At 41.0% G+C, this 21083-nt stretch overlaps 2 protein-coding genes across 3 annotated transcripts in view; one reads left to right on the top strand and one right to left on the bottom strand.

The window, feature by feature from the left end:
* The window catches only part of Nipped-a (Transcription-associated protein Nipped-A), a 29103-nt gene extending 14069 nt beyond the window's left edge, over positions 1–15034 (top strand). Inside the window, exons 4-14 of the mRNA XM_077406122.1 lie at positions 201–377; positions 508–807; positions 1229–1423; positions 1576–9405; positions 9578–10951; positions 11360–11534; positions 11632–11863; positions 11960–12053; positions 12368–12916; positions 13199–13412; positions 13602–15034. Of these exons, the coding sequence (XP_077262248.1) occupies positions 255–377; positions 508–807; positions 1229–1423; positions 1576–9405; positions 9578–10951; positions 11360–11534; positions 11632–11863; positions 11960–12053; positions 12368–12916; positions 13199–13412; positions 13602–13942 (11427 nt within the window). The 5' untranslated portion in view covers positions 201–254 and the 3' untranslated portion in view covers positions 13943–15034. The remainder of the gene's footprint in view (positions 1–200; positions 378–507; positions 808–1228; positions 1424–1575; positions 9406–9577; positions 10952–11359; positions 11535–11631; positions 11864–11959; positions 12054–12367; positions 12917–13198; positions 13413–13601) is intronic.
* Med24 (mediator complex subunit 24) lies at positions 14720–19978 on the bottom strand. 2 transcript variants are annotated; one of them, XM_077406125.1, is made up of 12 exons: positions 19812–19978; positions 19451–19656; positions 19242–19367; positions 18782–19118; positions 18295–18711; positions 18028–18214; positions 17586–17931; positions 17029–17474; positions 16777–16869; positions 16408–16698; positions 15871–16318; positions 14720–15692 (listed from the first exon to the last, which is right to left on the bottom strand). In XM_077406125.1, exons 2-12 carry the CDS (start codon positions 19589–19591, stop codon positions 15546–15548), a joined length of 2979 nt encoding a protein of 992 aa, XP_077262251.1. In that variant the 5' UTR covers positions 19592–19656; positions 19812–19978; the 3' UTR covers positions 14720–15545. The 2 variants fall into 2 exon arrangements, with proteins under 2 accessions (XP_077262251.1, XP_077262250.1); XM_077406124.1 differs by having other exon boundaries at positions 19451–19629.
* Between the last annotated feature and the right edge of the window lie 1105 nt (positions 19979–21083).

The following is a 21083-nucleotide window of genomic DNA, read 5'->3' as shown; positions in this document are numbered from 1 at the left end:
CCGATTAATATACAAATTTGTTGATATAAAGTTCTTACATTAAGCAACATAAAACTATTTTTGCTCAAATGTTCAAAAATCGAACTATAAAGTATATGGAAGAGAAGTACTTTATGTGTATAGCAATTTATATATGTATTAATTTTTTAATTCAATTTTTTTGCACATCTCTGCATATATAGAGAATATTTGATTTTCAGATCTTCTAATGGACTGTTTATAGTATTTACCAAGGATCTCTTATAACGATCAAAATGGCACCCGATCCAGTAACACAAATGAACACATATCGTTCATACGTGACTATGCTGGCTGATCCAGTCTCAAAAGATGAACTGAAACTGAAGGCAGCTCAAGAATTATCAGAAAATTTCGAGGTATTCAAATATCATCAATATTATTCATACAGTACATAATAGTTCTTAATTAATTTGTCGGAGGAAAATATATGTATTTAATATACGTATTTATGTTTACATTAATTATAATGTACAAAATTAATTGTAGATTATTATGTGCTCATCACAATATCCGGGATTTCTCGATCATATGATGAAGATTTTTCTGAAGATATTGCAAGAGGGAGAGCCGCACTTTATATCGGAATATAACATTCAGCAAGTTAGAAAACTAATTTTGGAAATGATACATAGATTACCAAGCAATGAATACTTGCGTCCATATGTCAGGCAAATCCTGACCCTTATATTTAAACTACTAGAGACAGACAATGAAGAAAACGTGCTAGTGTGTTTACGCATCATAATCGACCTTCATAAGCAATATAAACCGACATTCAATCCAGAAGTGAGTAATTCTTTTATAATTAATTAATTTTTCACAACACCTCCACGGAAAGTTCGACTTTCCATGTCTGTAGAGAGGGGCGAAAGACGAAAGTGACCAATTTCACGCCAGGACGGCATTAGCGGGACGAAAGTAACCACCACTTTTCTCCCTAGGGCGGAAAGTGATCACTTTCGTCCCGCTAAACACACATATATATATATATATATCAATTTGTTGTTATAATTTACTTTATATTTCTTTACTTGCAACTTTTAAACTCTACGAACTCAATCTTTTACGAACCAAAGTATACATAGGATGAAAGTCAGATTCGAACCTGAGACCCAATTATGAACCAATCATTTTCACATGGATTCACGTGTCATTTATCTTATTTCTATAATATTGCTTTAACTATTTTTTTCTTTTCTGTTTACAGATTCAATTTTTCCTTCAATTTGTCAAAAACGTATATAGCGAGTTACCAAAAAATTTGCCAAAAATATTTGAACCACGTCCGCCTCTACGTGTAAAAGAGCTATCAGAAATTAACATAGAAGCCCTATTGACAGAAACGTTTACAATTACAGCAATACAAAGCGAAAAGAAAGCTGCCGATGGTACTGTCGTGACGGTAACTATAGTCTTTTGTTAATTTATTCATTTAGTACTAAATTTACCCTATTGTATAATTCGCATACAGATTATGATTTTGAAAGTACATAATATAAATAAATAAAGAAAAAGAAATGTGAAATTAATTAGGACATGTCTTATTATTTCCAGTACAATTTGATTCCGAAAGCAGTGCTATCTCTCAAGGTGCTTCAAGAATTACCGATAATTGTGGTTTTATTGAATCAATTATACAAACAGAACGTACATCAGGACGTATCGGATTTCGTTCCAATTGTGATAACGACCATATCGCTTCAACCTAGTCAGCAGCATCGAAATTCTCCTGGGTTTAATAAAGAGGTCTTCGTTGACTTCATGGGGGCGCAAGTTAAGACGCTTTCATTCCTTGCGTACGTGATAAGATTATACCAAGACTTGATATCTCAGAATAGCGCGATGCTGGTCAAAGGTATACTAGGCTTATTTACTCTCTGTCCGATGGAAGTGGCTCACTTACGCAAAGAACTCGTGATAGCTTCGCGCCACATACTCGCTACAGATCTACGAAATCATTTTATTCCGCATATGGAGATTTTCTTTAACGAGGATATCTTTATTGGCCACGGTTGGACCGCCCATGAGGCCTTAAGACCTTTAGCTTACTCAACACTCGCCGATTTAGTTCATCATGTTAGGCTACAGTTGCCGCTTAGTGACGTATCCAGAGCGGTGCACTTGTATGGTAAAAATTTGCTCGATCAAACTTTACCCACAGCCGTTCAGATGGTTTCTTGTAAATTACTGATGAACCTAGTGGATACAGTTAGGCAAAGATCCGATGCCGAAAACAGCACTCAAGGACGCGAGTTGTTGATACGTATATTGTTGGTTTTTGTTCTGAAATTTAAAACTATCGCCAAAATCTATATTCCAATTCTGCGAAACAAAACGAAACAGCTACGGCCCGCCGTAGCGGACAATACGACTGAGGATACGAAGCCGTGTATTGACGTGAATGAGGAGAAAGAACCGCCAAAATCGAAATTTGGCTTCCCGACCTCGCAGGCAATGAGTTACAACGTAGCAGATTATAGAAATTTAGTGAAAAGTTTAGTGCATGGAGCTAAGGCTATAACATCTAACTGCATCAATAGCAGAACCAGCGAGGTAACGCAGTCCAATCAACTCCAGCCGAAAGAGACTTTGATTTATATACAACTTGTTAAATGGGCTTTACCAGCTTTAGATATTTACACAATAGGACCACCATCAATTGGCGTTCCCACACAGCCAGGCAGACCAGTGCAATCTCAAACTATACGGACGCGAGAAGAGAAGGAGGTGTTAGATCTTTTCGGCAACGTGTTCACGCAAATGAATCCCCAAACGTTCCAAGAGATCTTCTCTGTATCCATAGATTATATGGTCGAGAGAATATTCAAAAACTGCGCTTTGCAAATAATCGGAAGCTCATTCTTGTCGAGTCATACAGTCTCGTCGACGTTCGCAACCATCCTGGTAGAATATCTGCTCGAACGAATGAGCGAGATGGGATCGAATGTGGAACGCAGTAATCTGTATCTGAAATTATTCAAACTTGTCTTCGGCAGCGTATCGCTCTTTCCTGCTGAAAACGAACACATGCTGCGGCCACATTTAAATCTAATTGTAAACCGCGCCATGGAGTTAGCTATGTCAGCGAAGGAGCCATACAACTATTTTCTACTGCTGCGTGCGTTGTTCCGATCTATAGGGGGTGGCTCTCATGATTTATTATATCAAGAATTCTTACCCCTGCTTCCTAATATGTTGGAGGGACTGAACAGACTGCAATCTGGTTTACATAGGCAACATATGAAAGATCTCTTTGTCGAGTTATGCTTAACTGTGCCCGTGCGTCTCAGTTCTCTCTTACCGTATCTTCCGATGCTAATGGATCCCTTGGTTTCCGCTCTCAACGGAAGTTACTGTCTAGTAAGCCAAGGTCTTCGTACTCTAGAATTATGCGTTGACAATCTGCAGCCTGATTTTTTATATGAGCATATACAACCGATTCGTGCCGAATTAATGCAAGCTCTCTGGAGGACATTGCATAATTCCACCGATCAAGCTCACGTCGCCTTTCGAGTTCTCGGCAAATTTGGCGGTGGAAATCGAAGAATGATGATTGAACCACAAAAGCTAGAATACAATGATCGTGAGACCAATTCTCCCAATGTAGTGGTTTACTTCCAAGGACTGTCCCAGTCGATTGATTTTCCAATGGAAAAAGTGATCGAGGCTGCGTTTAATGCATTGAAATCTAACACGACGGATGTGTTCTACCGCAAGCAATGTTGGGAGATTGTATATTGCTATTTGGCGGCGTCCTTAAAAATGGACGACGCCGCTCACCTATGGTACGATTTGTTTACGCATCCGAGTTTTAAAGAAGGCGAGATACTGCCTCAACAAGGACCACACTACAGGTGTCCTGACGCTGTAGCGCGAAATGTTCAGCAGACAGCATTGACCGGCATGTTTGTCGCCGCAGAGATCAAAGAACTGAGACCTTCTGTGCTCAACACTGTCGTTTCCGTCGTGAGGCATTACACGATGATCGCCATAGCACAACAGGCCGGTCTCTTTAGTTGGACGGAGCGGGAAAACCGCAAAGATATGCAAGGTCAAGACCCATTTGTGCTGATCGATGCTCTCGCTATCATAATGGGTCACGACGAAAGGGAACTGTATAAAGCGGGATATTTGGCGCTTGTGCTAATATTAGAAACTGCGACGAATATTCTGGGCTCGAAGGAACGGGCATGCCAATTGCCCTTCATGGAGTACTTAGCGGAGAGAATGTGTTCACTGTGCTACGAGCGCGCCTGGTACGCTAAACTGGGTGGTTGTATAACGATAAAGTTTCTGTTCGAACGAATGGCTACTAAATGGGTCCTCAATCACTTGTTCATCTTCCTGAAGGCTCTCATATTCGTAATGATGGATCTAACTGACGAGGTGTCTAACGGTGCTATTGACATGGCAAAAGAAAATCTGGAAAAGATGCTAAGAGTCTGCGTGAATCCTGGGATTAAAGAGGACAACACGGAATTGATAGAAGCGCAAAACAAGAGTCTGTACGAGGTTACCCGCGAACTGGTTAAACAGGTGACGTCGCCACACACGATTGTACGGGAACAGGCCATGGCCTCATTACGTCAGCTCGCCGAAATACAGAACAAATCGGTGACGGAGGTCATGGAGCCGCATAAGGAAGTCTTAGCAGACATGATACCGCCCAAGAAGCATCTTTTGAGGCATCAGCCGACCAACGCACAAATCGGTTTGATGGACGGTAACACATTCTGCACCACCTTGAATCCGCGTCTCTTTACCATTGATTTAAACATCACGGAGCATAAGGTATTTTTCCAAGAGTTATTGGGTCTCTGCGAAGCGGACGAGGCCAATCTCAATAAGTTGGCTTGCTACAAATCAATCTCGAATCTAATGCCCCTGAGAAAATCGGCATTACGAGCGCTTGCAGCTTGCTATTACATCGAGAACTGCCGGAACAAGATACTTGGAGTTTTATATAAAGCTTTGGAAAAACCCCATGCAGAGTTACAGGAGACAGCATTTGAGTGTATGAAAACATTTATTGCCGGTTTTCAGCTCGATATGGAATCTGTTCACACAATGATGCGGCCTATGCTGTTGACGCTTGGTGATCACAGAAACTTGAGTCTGGATTGCGTCAGAAGGCTGTCGTATCTAACGCAGCTTTTCCCGAGCACTTTCAGCGTTACTCTCTGCGAACAAATGCTGCAACATGTGAAAAAATTTTTGGAGAACTTAATTCAATCCCACAAAGGTATATCAAAGTCCGGTGAGAACGAGCAAAAGATCACCATCATTATAGGGATATATCACAACATTCCGGCATCGCTACCCAAATTCAATGACGCGCTCTGCAGACTCATCCTGCAAACGGAAAAATCCTTGCTAGTCGAGGTCTCCAGCCCTTTCAGAGAACCTCTGATGAAATGTCTCCTACGTTATCCGACGGATGCGCTCAATTTGTTTCTGCATGACAGTAATATCAAGGATCAACAGTGGAGCAGATATCTGGAGTATCTTATTAGCCACAAGGACGGTAAGCCATTCCGTGATATTTTACACAACAGCACAGCCCGGCTTGTCACGATGCTGCTTGCTCATTCGCAAACTAATTCCAATTTGACTCATCCGGAGAAGAGCGAAGTACAGTATCGGGCGATCAAGATCATCGGTATACTGATTAAGTACGACGAACAATGGTTATCCACCCAGAGCCAGTTGGTAGGCGCGTTGAAGCAGATCTGGTACAACAATGACTATCAGGCGTTGCACAAGAAGGTCGAGGGCGTCGAGTACTGCCATTGGAAGGAGCCGAAGCACATTGTCAAGATCTTGCTGCATTATTTCCGCCATCAACCGAATGATATCGATCTGCTGTTCCAACTGCTTCGGGCCACGTGCGACCGGTTTGTGCCAGACTTTCAATTTTTGAGAGATTTCTTGGAGAACACAGTGGCGCAGGAATACACGGTCGAATGGAAGCGAAGTGCTTTCTTCCGTTTTGTCGAACATTTTCCCACGAACAACATGGCGCAGGAACTGAAGGCCAACGTTCTGCAGCTGATCATAATTCCGTGTTTCGCAGTAAGCTTTGAGCGAGGCGAAGGTACCAAACTGGTCGGAGGGGCGCCGATGCCTTATCAAGACAACCCGGAGAACGTTGTATCAGTATTTATCAGTAAGATAATTGACCCGGACAATCCTTTTGGCTCCGCCGACTGCGTCCGCATCTCTTTACTGCAATTCTCCTGTCTTTTAGTGGAACAGGCATCGCAACACATTCACGACGTGACAAACAAGAGGCAAGGAAACAAGCTGCGTCGCTTGATGACCTTTGCCTGGCCTTGCTTACTCGGCAAGAATTGCGTAGATCCGACCACTAGATACCATGGCCATCTTCTACTCAGTCACATAATAGCTAAGTTTGCTATCCACAAACGCATAGTCTTGCAAGTGTTTCATAGCTTGTTGAAAGCGCATGCCGTGGACGCGCGTAATGTTGTACGACAAGCGTTAGAAATACTGACACCTGCGATGCCTGTACGGATGGAAGATGGTAATACTATGTTAACACATTGGACGAAGAAGATTATCGTGGAGGAAGGTCACTCTATGCAACAATTGTCGCATATCCTACAACTAGTTGTGAGGCACTACAAAGTCTACTATCCAGTCAGGCACCATCTGGTTCAACATATAGTAAACTCGATTCAACGTATAGGATGTACCCCGACCGCTACTATAGAACATAGGCGACTAGCTGTTGAATTGGCGGAGGTTATCGTTAAGTGGGAGCTGTATAGGATTAAGGAAGAAGCCGAAGCCTCAGAATCTAATAAAGTGATGCAACCGTCGACGTTGATTAAACGCACGATTAACGAGGATCCGTCGGGCAAACGCATGAGTTCCCAGCCGTCCGGTAACAGCCCCGTGCCTCTTATTCTACCCAGAATGGAGCCGGGATCGGCAAAACCCATTGAGAAGGCTCACGCGGACGCCGTTTTGAATTTCTTGCTGCGCCTGGCGTGTCAAGTAAACGATGTGACGACTATTCACGGCAATCCTGGTGAGCAATTATCCAGACGTTGCGTTGCTTTATTGAAAATGGCGTTGAAACCCGACGTATGGGTCGCCGAACAGTGCGACTTAAAGCTGGCTTGGCTTGACAAAGTTCTCGCCAGTGTGGACAGCGCTCAGCCCAACTACGGTAACATTAGCACTGCACTGGAAGTACTAACGTTTCTGTTGAGCGTAATGAAGCGGGAGCAAATACTCGCCAGCTTTAAGCCACTGCAACGCGGAATAGGTGCCTGTATCACCAGCAGCAACACTAAAATCATACGTCTGGTACATGGCTTGCTGTCACGACTGATGACGATTTTCCCGGCCGAGCAGGCGTCTCCAAACATAGCACCCAAGTATGAGGAACTGGACACATTATACACGACTATAGGCAGATTTATAGCCGAAGGACTGACTACTTATGAAAAGACTAGCGCGGCTACGCCAAGCTCGCTTTTTGGCACACTTATGATGCTTAAAGCTGCCTGTACGAATAATCCCAGTTATATCGATCGGCTGATAACTCCATTCATGAGGGTGTTGCACAAAATGGCCAAAGAACATTTACACTCCACGCAGACTGAGGCCAATCCCGTCACGAGCGAATTGTTGATTCTCAGTCTGGATCTGGTGAAGAATCGCGTAGCAGTAATGGGCGTCGACATGCGCAAGTCGTTCATAGGCACGATCTTGGTCGGCCTGATCGAGAAGACGCAAGATGTCAAAGTAATGAAGGCCATCACAAAGATATTGGAGGAGTGGATGAAAAACAAGACCACCATCGCGATGAATCAGACGCCCAGTTTGCGCGAGAAGTCCATCCTGCTGGTGAAAATGATGCAGTACGTCGAGAAACGGTTTCCCGACGATCTAGAGCTGAACAGGCAATTCTTGGAGCTGGTGAATTACGTTTACCGCGACGACAGCCTGAAGCTGACGGAATTAACTTGTAAGCTGGAACAGGCTTTCCTGGCCGGTTTGCGTTGCGTGCAGCCGCAAGTGAGAGCAAAGTTTTTCGAGATATTTGACAATTCGATGAAGAAGCGTTTGGCCGATCGTATTTTGTACATCGTCGTCAGTCAGAATTGGGAGAACATAGGATCTCACTATTGGATCAAGCAGTGCATCGAGTTGCTGCTGGCCACCGTCAATACTACTACCTCGGTACAAATAACAAATGAAGATCTCTTGCTACCCAGCCTTACGTCTATCATGCAAGGAGGCAAGGAAAAGGAGAGCAAGGCTCAAACGCACTTTGTTTGTCGTCTCGGTCGCCCTGACGAGGAGCCGCTGGACATCGAGATGGCGGAAGGAGACTCGAAGGAGACGTTCCTCGAGATGGACACTTGGTTGTCCAATCTGATGGATTCGACGAGCGCCACCACCCTTGCTGATGAGATCACCGAGAAACCCAGCTTGACGCAGATGATCAACAAACAGATACGCTTCATGGAGAATGCGAAGAAGATTAAAACGGAGCAGTTGCTCCTAGCAACTGCTCAGCTGTGCCACATGGACACAGGACTGGCGGAGCGCGTCTGGTTGGACATGTTCCCACGAATATGGTCCATCTTGGAGGAACCTTATCTTAATGCCATAACGACAGAAATAGCGCCGTTTGTCGCCAGCGGGACACACGTTATCCAGAAGGATTGCCATCCGAGCGCGCTCGGCACTTTCCTCGAGTCGCTGGCGCACTGTAATCCACCGGTGGCCATCCCGCCACCCGTGATGAAATACCTGGGTAGGTCACACAATATCTGGCACCGAATAACCCTGAGTCTAGAGCAGATGGGTGCCGAGATGGCGGCGGACGGTAACGGCGGTAACGTAAAGAATCGAGGCGAGACCGATCTGTATCGCTCGCCTGACGAAGCCGAGCAGGTTGAGTGCGTCACTCCCTATTACGAGGTGATGCACATGCTTTCGGAGATGTACTCGTTGCTCTGTGAGGAAGACATGTGGTCGGGTCTGTGGCAGAAGAGGCCTGCGCATTACAAGGAGACCTTGCACGCGATTGCGCTAGAGCAACAAGGATTTTTCGAGCAGGCACAAGGTGCGTACGAGGTATGTACGGCTAAGTTTCGACAGGACTATCCGTCTGGCCCTGCACCCTATCACCTTAACGAGGAGATGCTTCTCTGGGAAAGACATTGGGAGCGCACTGTGAAAGAACAGAATCAGTGGGACATTCTATTGGAACTCGGCGGCCATAATAACTACAAGAATCCTTTCCTCGTCCTAGAGAGTGCATGGCGTATTCCCAATTGGCCGGTGATGAAGGAAATTCTCACACAGTTGGAGCACAATTGTCCACGGGAAATGGCCTGGAAGGTATTACGACGTAATAATCCTTAAGAAAAAGATAAACGCTTTATAGCTTTATAATTTTTTTTCCATTCCCTGAGATGTTGACTTTGTAGCGCAATCTTGCCATGCATACGTATATGTTTTAACATCAAAAGGAGATGTTGTCAAACTCATAATTTTTTCTATATTGTTGTAGATCAACTTGTATCGTGGATTTGTGACCTTGTGCAGTAGTGAGGATCAACATTTGAGCACTGTCGAGCGTTACGTAGAACTTGCGTCTGGCTTGTGTATGCGTGAGTGGCGTCGACTGCCGCGCATTGTTAGCCATGTCCATCAGCCGCTGCTACAAGCGGCCCAACAGATAATGGAGCTTCAGGAAGCGATGCAAATCCATCAGGGACTCCTACACGGCAGAAGTAACTCATTGCACGACATGAAGGCCATCGTAAAGACATGGAGAAATCGTTTACCCGTAATAGCAGACGATCTCAGTCACTGGTCGGATATCTTTACTTGGCGGCAACATCACTATACCTTTATCTCCAATCACTATGATACTCAACAGGACCAAACGGTTAATCACTCATTGCTTGGCGTGCATGCCTCTATGCAGGCGATTATTCACTTTGGTAAAATTGCAAGAAAGCAAAATCTGTGCGGCGTTTGCCTGGATTCTTTGGCCAAGATTTATAATCCCACGAGCGTACCTATGGTCGATTGCTTCCAGAAAATCAGACAACAGGTAAAGTGCTATTTGCAGATGGCCACTATGGGAGGGCAAAACGAGTTGCAAGAAGGTTTGGATGTGTTGGAATCAACCAATATGGCGTATTTTACAAAAGAAATGGTCGCTGAATTTTACGCACTGAAGGGTTTGCTTCAGTCACAACTTGGGCGCTCGGACGATGCCAACAAAAGCTTTTCTGCGGCGACTCAGTTGCATGACACTCTGGTGAAAGCTTGGTCTCTTTGGGGCGATTATCTCGAAAGTATCTTTACGCGCGATGGACATGCTCGTCAGATCAACATCGGCGTAAACGCTCTTGTATGCTTCTTACATGCCTGCAGGCACCAGAATGAATCAAAATCCAGAAAGTACATTGCAAAAATTTTATGGCTACTCACCTATGATGACGACAAATCATTGCTCATGGATACTTTGGACAAGTATGCCGTGGGTGTCCCAGCTATTCAGTGGTTACCGTGGGTGCCGCAGTTACTGATGTATCTGGTGCGCTATGAAGGAAGTGTGATCTTAAACTTGCTAAGTCAAGTTGGAAGGATGTTCCCGCAAGCGGTTTATTTCTCAATCCGTACTCTTTATTTGACGTTGAAAATAGAACAGAGGGAGAGATATAAAAGCGGTGAATTGACCGCAGGGAAGAGTCAGGATGGTGTCGAAGAACGGGGCTCTACCACGGGCAATGTACCCCCGCAACAGGGAATATCGGAAACCGGTCATACGGTACGTGCCACGGCGCCTATGTGGAGGTGTTCGAAGATCATGCATATGCAAAGAGACATTCATCCAACTATCTTATCTAGTTTGGAGGGCATAGTCGATCAGGTTGGTTTGAATAATTCTTTTACTTTTATCCACTTAATGTCGCCTAATAAGACATAATACACAAATACAGGAAATATAATGGATGTATATGTATACACGTATATGTTATTATATAAAGAATATACAGTAAAAAATTATATATAATAAAAAAAGATATAGCTAATATATATATATAGAATAATAGAGATTTTTTATTAGCTTGATATATACAAATACATGTATGTATATATGAATTTTTTCTTATTTTAATGTCAAGAAATTATTTTCGAAGTTTATCGAAGCATTTTAGAAATATCGTGTTATAAAATATATCTTAAGTTTATAATTAAGATATCTTTATACTAATTGTAAGATTTAATATTTTAAGATTTCCCGTATAAAAAGAGATATTATAAATTTATATTTCAGATGGTATGGTTCCGTGAGACGTGGTATGAAGAAGTTTTAAGGCAGTTGAGACAAGGCCTCGCAAAATGTTACGCGATAGCATTCGAAAATCGTGGAGCAGTCAGCGAAGCTACAATAACTCCTCATACATTGAACTTCGTGAAAAAACTTGGTTCTACGTTCGGTATTGGCATTGGTAAATCCAATTTCGCTTTTTGTATTGGTTATTAAACGAGAATTAGAGAGATAAAAAGGAGACGATTTCCCTCTAATATGTACTTTGCGATTTGCAGAAAACATATCATCCTCTCAAAACATGAGCAGCTCGTTTAGCTCGGCGGCATCGGAATCTTTAGCACGTAGAGCTCAAGCTACCGTGCAGGATCCTGTTTTCCAGAAAATGAAAGGCCAATTTACGAGTGATTTCGACTTCACTGTACCTGGAGCTAGATTACTACACAATCTCATCAGCAAGTTGAAAAAATGGATAAAGATTCTCGAAGAAAAAACGAAACAACTGCCAAAGTAATATTTTATGTTTTAATTGTTGACATCTTTTTTTGTACAATAACTTTTCTTTTTTATGATTCGTGGACTACAGATTCGTGCATTGTTTTGCAGATCTTTCTTAATTGAGGAGAAATGTCGCTTTTTGAGCAATTTTAGTTTGAAAACTGCAGAAGTCGAGCTGCCCGGTGAATTTCTGATACCTAGGGTAAGACAGTCAAACTCTTCTAAATTAAAATCCTCTATTCTCAGTGGATACGCATATACATAATTACGCATACCTACACGTAATGATATTTTGCCATATATTCTCTATATATATAGATAAGTAGAAAATAAAGGTGAAATTAAAAGAAATTAGGGAGTTTGTTCCCGATAATTTAAAATTAAAGCTATCCAACTGCATAATAATATTCAGCATTTATAATCTTATTTTTATTTAAACGATAAAAATAATGTTCGATATTGAATTGAAAAGGGCCTGTGCTTTGTTAATCTTTTCTAAAATTTTATATCTTTCAGCACTCGCATTATTCTGTAAAGATAGCGAGATTTGTACCGCGCGTTGAGGTGGTTCAACGACACAACACGGCCGCCAGGAGATTACGCATTCGCGGTCACAACGGTCGCCTCTATCCTTATTTAGTGGTCAACGACGCTGGTCTGGGAGACGCTAGACGTGAAGAGCGTTTGTTACAACTGTTGCGCATGTTGAACCACTATCTGACCAAGCAGAAGGAAACGTCACGACGTTTTCTGCACTTTACAGTGCCACGACTCGTCGCGGTTTCGCCGCAGATGAGACTCGTAGAGGACAACCCGGCAGCGATTTCCCTCTTAGACATTTACAAGCAGGCCTGTGCCAAGCTGGGGATGGAGCGCGACGCACCTATTGCCAGATATTATGAGAAACTGGCTGCCGTACAAGCACGAGGCGCGCAAGCCAGCCATCAAGTGCTACGGGATATTCTGAAGGAAGTGCAGACCACAATGGTCTCCAAAACTATGCTCAAAGATTGGGCAATGAAAACATTCCCCGGCGCCACTGATTATTGGACATTCAGAAAAATGGTAAGTACTTTTTTTAATACAAATGATTTAAAACATAAACATTGTAGGTTTTTTGGACAATTTTTAATTGATTTTATATTACAAGAAAGCTTTTTGGGTTCAAGCACAAAATTATATCCTTCTTTATAGTAATTGATACAATAAAAAGAAGAACGTCTCTAAATTGCTGACCGAGAAAAATAGAGATAGAGACCTGCAATCATCGAAGAATTTAATCACTGATGTAAAAAACTACAATGCAACATATGTATTTTTATCGTATCTTTATCTTTCTGTTTTTAGTTCACCTTGCAGCTGTCGCTGACATGCTTTGCCGAATACGTACTTCATCTTACGCGACTCAATCCCGACATGATGTACGTGCATCAGGATTCCGGTTTAATCAACATCGCGTATTTCAAATTCGACATCGATGACATCTCCGGAGAGTTAGACGCAAAGAGACCGGTACCCTTCCGCCTGACGCCCAATATCTTCGAATTTCTCACAACTATAGGTCAGTCAGATACAATCTTAATCTTCTCGTCTGTCGACGTGAAAATAAAAAGATATCTTGATATAGACATCACTTGTGTTTGGATAAATTCAAATGTTACATAAAAATACTTGTAGTAAATCCGATATTCGTTACTGTGCAGACGGTTGCCAAGTTCTTTTAGGTTTCACGATGTTAATTCTTTTGCAGGAGTTTGCGGACCATTGACCGCTAGCGCGATCGCTACAGCGCGCTGTTTGGTTCAGCCCACGTTTCAACTGCATGCTATACTACGCACAATTTTGCGGGATGAAGTGATCGCGGACCGTAAACGGCAAGAAGACGCCGAGGGCACATCACAAGCGCCGACCGATCTAAAGGGTGAACTTCTGATAAAGATGGTGAACCACGCGGTCAACGCGATTGTCGGTAGACTAAATTCTCTCGCGAATTTCGACGGCATTGACAGTAAGGTCAGCACACTAGTAGCCGCTGCCAATAGCCATGACAATCTCTGCAGAATGGATCCCTCGTGGCACCCATGGCTGTAAGATACAGAACGTTTGGCCTAACAACACATTTGTGCTATAACGAACGAGAAAAGGATTAAAATCATTATCGCATTATTCATTTTATTTTCTTGCCCATATAGTTATTGAAAAATGAAAGATGATAAAGAGAAGTTAGACGCTAGAAAAGTATTATTTATAATCTATACATATATATAGATATATAAATATACATAGTTTATATGCATTATATACATTAATTTTGTACAGCGTAAATCGAAACTATTAGTAAACTGCGAATTTAATTATATTCTCTAACTCTTACTCTGTATATGTATTATATTGCTTATAGATTCGTTTTCACTATATGTAAACATACTATTTACTAATGCATAACACTTCAATGTAACGTAAAGCTCCAGTTCGAGTTCCTAGCTGTAAGTAAGCTATATTTTAAGAAACTTGTGCAGATAATTTATAAGAATAGTTCTTACTAAGAAGTGGAATATAGACCTGATACATATAGTGCTTATTTATTGTAAAAGACATGGACATTAGAGGATCTATATGAAAATTGTATGAAATAATGAGGTTCTTAAAAAAAATGACGTTTTGTTGGTTCAAACAAATCTATAATTTTTACAGTAAAACACTTTCCACAAGTGAGAAACGGAAGCATATATACATTTGAGTAGGTTTTTTTTTTCAAGAGAATTCTACTAGGAAACGTATATTCACGTATGAATACGAGAATTCTCTTCAATTTTATATAAATTCAATCAGGTTGAAGCTTATATTCTTATAAAATAACATATACTCTTAATGATCACATAAATAATCTTTATTTATAAAAATACAACTTATTTAAATTTTAGTTCTTTAAACGCAAACATAATGCGCGTATCATGAAACACTGTATCATGTTTTTAAGTGATCACATTTAGGTATCTACGATTTACTTTATTCTATCATTTTTTTTAGCACATATGGTAAGTTTGACATTTATTTTATACTTTGACAACTAGGCGTCTTGAATGAAGAATTCATGAGAGGAAAATGATAAATTCATAATTAATCCATCTTAAACACAATTTTATGTTTAAAGTAGAACTTATAAACTTATATTTCTTCAAATGCTTTGAAATGCAAATATATCAGATGCATTTTCTAAGAATACTTTCAATGTGACTACGTTCAAATATTTGTTTTAACTTTATTTGTAGTAAAGAAATAGGTAATTTTTATATAGATCGAGAAGATAATTTTTAACAAATGCTATGCGTCAAACATAATATTCTTCAGTGTTTTTATAAAATCAATACTTATCAAGTATGATTAGCTTAATAATTATTGAACATAATTATTTATTTATGCTATTACATACAAACATGTAAACCATGGCGCAAAAGATTGCCCCATACAGTAATATTTCTGTATAAGCTGTTAAAGCATTTAGACGCTTAATGTACAATTACATTGCCATTGTCAGTTGTCCTGCTAATATAGCAGTACAAGTGCCATAAGAATTTAGAGGATAATATTTGTGTACATTATATAGATATTTATATATATAAAACTGATATATTTGTTCGTCAATATTATCCATGTGAAAAGATGCATTCTCTATTTTACGATAATTGTGACTTTATTTTGTAGGCTTTAGATTAATATTCCGCAACATGCATAGATCTCGCGCGGTGGCCTTGCGCCCGATCATGGTTTGTATGTCGTACAATCTCAACAGAATATCAGTCGTGAATAACTCGGGCAATGCTTTGAGAAGACAAGGTACCTGAAAACAGATATACAAATGTTATTACCAACATTTATCCCACAGTTAATCATGGATTGTACGAATGGGAAAGAAATTTTTTTTTAGGAAGACCAAACTTGTAAAATAAAAATAAAATTGAAAGCGAAAATGAAATTGCTCTATTGAACAGCTGTTCTATACAAATATCAAAATGTACCAGTGTTTGCGGCATTCCCTGTAGCACGATGCGAGTTCTGTCTTTCCCGCACTCCACCATGAGCCGCAGGAACTGGAGTATGAAATGAGTCTGTTGGGACACCTCGCCGTCTCTACCGGCTAGAAAGGCGAATATGGTGAACAGATTGTTCAACGCCGTCATAAGCGGATCCCTGAGAACGACAACCGACTTTTGCCCGTTACTCGAACCCTGCGCCTGCGGGCTTTGCGAGCTGAACATAGGAACGCTCTCGCCTGTTTCGTTCAGTCGCAGAAGCTTATTGGATACGCCGAGCGCGTCCAGGTCTTCCGCGTCTAGGTCGCGTCGCACGCGTTTACGGCTATTCCTCTGATATGGATTCGAGTTATTGTACTCCAAAGTGGAGAATATACAATACACGCACAATTTTGCCAGGATGGACGACTGCGGTTCCACAAGCTCATCACTCCTATGCAAGAGAGAATTTATGTGAAACAAACGTCCTGCGTACAAATTTAAAAATTCGATCGAGATGCGAAGACGATATGATGGACTTACTGCAACGAGTTGTGCAGGTACTGCGGTATTATGTGATTTATAAGGTCCAGAGTGCAGTTCTCTATGTCGAGATGGAAGATTGCAAAAGCTAGATCCACAGCTTGATCCAGTTCTTCTTGATAGCGATACTTGAGCACTTCTTTGACTATATTCGTGACGAACCATAAAGAACCGCCGGTGTTTAGCAGAGATTCCAACGATTGCATGGCTTGTATGTTTATCCACCCACATTGATTTATGGTCTGCCAAACGGATTCCAACTGTTCCAGTATCGGTTGCCGCGATATAATACTACAAGCAAAAACGCCGTGAAAATAACAATCCCGAAAAAATACGACAATTCGTTTTACAAAAATAATACCATAATACCTGTGGGATACCGAAAACACTTTTGTTTTCGACTGTGTGGGTGGGTGCACGTCGTATTGCATTTTCCGAATAATTTGGACCATTAAACTGGATCTGAAAAAAAAAAAGATAAACTAAAATCTTATATAACATCCAAATGTATATTATAATAAAAATGAATAAGATTATATTTTTGTCTAAGAAAAAATGTAATTATTTAACAATGTTCTAATAATTGCATCATACACTCACGTGGCTATTTTATCTGTTTACCTGTCTTTAAGATTTTCCTGCATCTCATCACCCGGCAATGGCGTCAAGAAGTGCTGAACCATGTTCATGGGTTTCAGCAAAGCGTCCTGATGTGTGATGCTCATGTATGCGCATAGCCAAGCGGCAGCACAGACCGGCAAGCAGCAACCCGTCGCTCGCAAACCATCCAGGGCTCTCTTGACGTCGCCGGCACCCAGCACCCCACTTTCCCACGCGCAGAGCAACTCCTTCACCGCGCCCATCGCCGACTGGCATGCAACGTGCCATTTTAAATTGTTCGATTTGAAATCAGGATCTGGCGAGTTAATCTGCACCAGCAGAGCGTCCACTCTCGCCGGGTCGACACTCTGTAGCATCTTCTGTGGCGATTTTAGTTTGTTCCGTTCTGGCATGCATTCGCGTGCCCATTGCTCAAAGAATGAATCTCCACCTTCCTCCAGGACAACCTGAAAATCAATTTTTGTTAATATTGAACCATAATGGGACGTAATCGACACACGAAGTTATAAGGTCTCTTTGCGCATAAAATTCGAGACACGTATCAACACCAAACTTACCTCAGAGCCATACGTTTGCACTATATAACACAACATAAGAAACGATACATCGAACAACATTGCTTTCGTCGCTGCTGCCTTATCAGGTACAGGCTCGTTGATCTGTTTACTATATTCGTTAAACTTGATGAGTTTCGTGACGAAAGTCTTCAGTTCTCCCTCCACAGTTGCCACGGCTAGCATCAATTCGAAGCTCTTCCCTGTCACGACTTGATACAGCACGCTCAATAAACCCTCCTGGATTTTTACGTAAGATTCGGCGTTCAGCGTCCTCAAGATCCCGTTAAGTGTCTGCCCTGCTTGTACAATTACCTTCGGAATTGATGACGACGAAGTCGTCCCCTCCCTGCAACAATCGCGTGATAATCACAAAAAAAGTTCGACTATTTGTCCAAGTTTATTTTCATAGTATGATAATGGTTCGATTTTCTCATGTATATACCTCCTAGCGCCTATTTGCTTCGCCTGCTTTTCTGTCACAAGGTTTACCTTCTGCAATTCACTCAGCAAGCATTCTATGTAATTGCACGAGTTGAATGAGGTATCCATTTTGTCGAGCAGAGGCATGAACTGATAGAGCAACTCGAATGCATCCAGAATATCTTGCGAGTATTCAAACTTTTCATCACCTGCAAAGATGCAAAGATGTGAAATCAAATTCCCTCCCTCCTCTCCCAACATTCAGAGCACTTCAAACGGTTTTACAAACCATTCAGATTAGTCACATGCAATTCCTTCAATATCTGAGGCATCTTTAAAAATGTGAAGGCTCCCCACTGTGACTCTTGGACCGATTGCTGTACGTTGTGCAGGCACATCAGACAGGCGCGGATAATCTCGCAGTAAAACCGTGCATTTGTATAGCACTTTAATCTCTGCACCATCAGCAGCTGGTTGACGAACACGGTTGTCTCGGTACTAGGATTCAGTAACACTTGAACGGCTAAGAGTGGCTGCAGACAATGCGTAATAGACTCCATTTTCATTTTCTCAGGGCAGAGACTTTCGATCTCCAGATTGGATAACTTTTTCAATGAATCCTCTATCGGTACCACGGACTTTTGAGTGCTCGTCTTCAGTAATGTCTCAATCTCCTGGCATTTCTTCACAACTTCTATGTATAGATCTAAAAGAAAAAGTGCAAATGCATAAGCAATTGCAAAACGTTGAATAATTTTCCATTGGTCACAGCACACCTTTGTCATCGTATTTAGCCAGATACATCATCGCGCACAAAAAGTCCGAATTCAACATCTGTTGCAAAATACTAGCAGGTTTGTCTACGAGCTCGCTCGGATGCGGAGTGAGAGGATTACTCTGGGGCGCCTTTGTCAAGGTGTGCAGGTAACATTGTAGAAGCCAATGTACAATAGACAGAACTGCCGCTGCCAAGAGATCTTCCTCCGGTTTACCGCGGCACGTGATACCAACTTGTATAGACTCCAGGAACTCCAGCAGGCTCACGATGCAATGGGGCTTGTGAAAAGCATCATATTTACTTATTCGCTGCAACACTGCAGCGTACGACACTAGCTGCAAGACAATTTGAAATATAAATCACTGACAAGTCGCAGTATATGTGTATTGTGTACGAAAAAATTAAAGTAACCCCTGAAATATATTTTATATATACATATATATAATTAATAAACAAACCTGAGAACTTAACGAGTGCTTCAGATATGACAGTACTAACTGATTAGGTCCTGGTCCCACTAACGCTTGTTGTAATATACAATCCGCTAAGTTATATACATCACCACTTACTCCTCTTGGCAAAATCTAAGAATTAATCTTTATTTTAGAAAACACGTAGAACCTTGGGAAGCAAATAGAAAGCACATCAAGGAAATACAGACGCTTACCGTTTTGATATTAATACCCCATTGCAAATCAGTCCAGCGTTCTCGCCAAGCTCGTAGCAAGAGAGCTTTCAAGCTGCTGGTTTTACTGGTCACTTTGGTCTCCATTGGTAACGTTAGAACACTATACAATTTCTGCCACATTGCAGGAACGTTTATCAGTTTGCAGGAGACAGAACATCCTGTCAAAATGGGATTAATAACATCAGCTGTATATATATATATATATATATATATATATATATATATAAGTAAAGAAAAAGTTTAATTAAATATATGAACACAAATATTAAATGATTATTTCTAATAACTCGTTAGCATCTTGCAAAAAATTTTTGGTAATTATACAGTTTAGGGACCCCACCTCCAATACCGATGAAATTATGCTCAATCCAGACGTTTTTACACGAAAGGAAAAAATCTAGCAGAAAAAGAAATATTAGTCAAATTGGACGACTATTCAGGTTTCGAAACCTGTGACTGTCACCTGTCACACGAACGAAATGCGAATTGCGACCAATTGCGACTACGCGACCATGGTGTAAAGAAAGTAAGGTGTGCTGTTACGCAGGTTTTTGAACAGCCAATCAAATTTTGTTCCAGCGGCCGCCATTTTGTAATGGCAAATTAAATTGACATATCACACTCATTTTTATACAATTTGCATAAAATTAATAAAAGGATAAAATAAAGAAAGAAAATAAAATGTACGTTTAATATGCATATATTATATAAAATTGTAATAAAAAAATTAAACATTTACACATAAAGAAAATAATAATAAATTTAAAAAAAATTTTTTTAAGATGAACAAGTAACGAACGGAACATTTTATTATATACGAACGTATATATATTAAATATACATATACAATATGTATGGTCAAGTAAAATAAAATAAATGAAACAGTGAAAAACCAATAAACACAGTTATTTACTAATAATATAAAACGTAAATAAATATTAATATTTTTTGTTTGTCACTTTTTTTTATTTTTTTCTGAGATTTTCTTTTATAATTTTCATGTTAATATACTTTTCACTCGCGTAATTGCCGGGTACTGCAGCACAGACGTCTAAAATTAAGGTTAAGTGTCTTTCAACGTAAGGGCCTTGGCACATAGAAAAATTTAAGCAGTTAAACTTAAGCAGTAAGAAATCAACGGTATGGATTCGCTACCGTTTAGGGCCGTGCCTTTAAGTTCTTGACTGTGATTGGCTGATTTGCTTACTGCTTGAGTTTTACTGCTTAAGTTTTTCTATGTGTTCGGGCCTTAAACATACAAATTTAAAAATGGAGGCGGTTGGTACAATGCGCAGAACGATACAAAAACGCGTCCTCGGTATGAGCACACCTTATTTTCTTTACACCATGTACGCGACTACATGAACATGCCCCGTCCTGTAGCCATATGCGCATGCTCCGTCCGTGGCTACAACGCATAATGCGTAAGCATAAGAAAATTGATTGGTCCATACACATGTGCATAAAGAAATAGACCAATCAGTTTTCTTATGCTTACGTATTATGCGTTGTGCAGAAGTGTGTGCTCCCCGCTTTAAGTCATAATCGTAAGGCCGTAAGAAAATAGACCACGCACAGTCGATTATTCTTCTTGAGCTCGAAGAATAATCGA

This window comes from Temnothorax americanus, unplaced genomic scaffold (genome assembly GCF_048541705.1).
Source record: "Temnothorax americanus isolate GAGA-0224 unplaced genomic scaffold, ASM4854170v1 Scaffold20, whole genome shotgun sequence".
Lineage (NCBI taxonomy): Eukaryota > Metazoa > Arthropoda > Insecta > Hymenoptera > Formicidae > Temnothorax > Temnothorax americanus.
This window is presented reverse-complemented; position numbering and strand designations above follow the sequence as displayed.

What these genes read in the sequence shown, in the direction of transcription:
- Med24 (XM_077406125.1), bottom strand. Translation starts at nt 19,591, where the DNA reads ATGTGGCAGAAATTGTATAGTGTTCTAACGTTACCAATGGAGACCAAA. An exon ending in CAGGAAAATCTTAAAGACAG is followed by an intron (nt 16,870 to 17,028) that starts GTAAACAGATAA and finishes TTTTTTTTTCAG; the next exon opens with ATCCAGTTTAATGGTCCAAA. An exon ending in TACCTGCACAACTCGTTGCA is followed by an intron (nt 16,319 to 16,407) that starts GTAAGTCCATCA and finishes TCTCTTGCATAG; the next exon opens with GAGTGATGAGCTTGTGGAAC.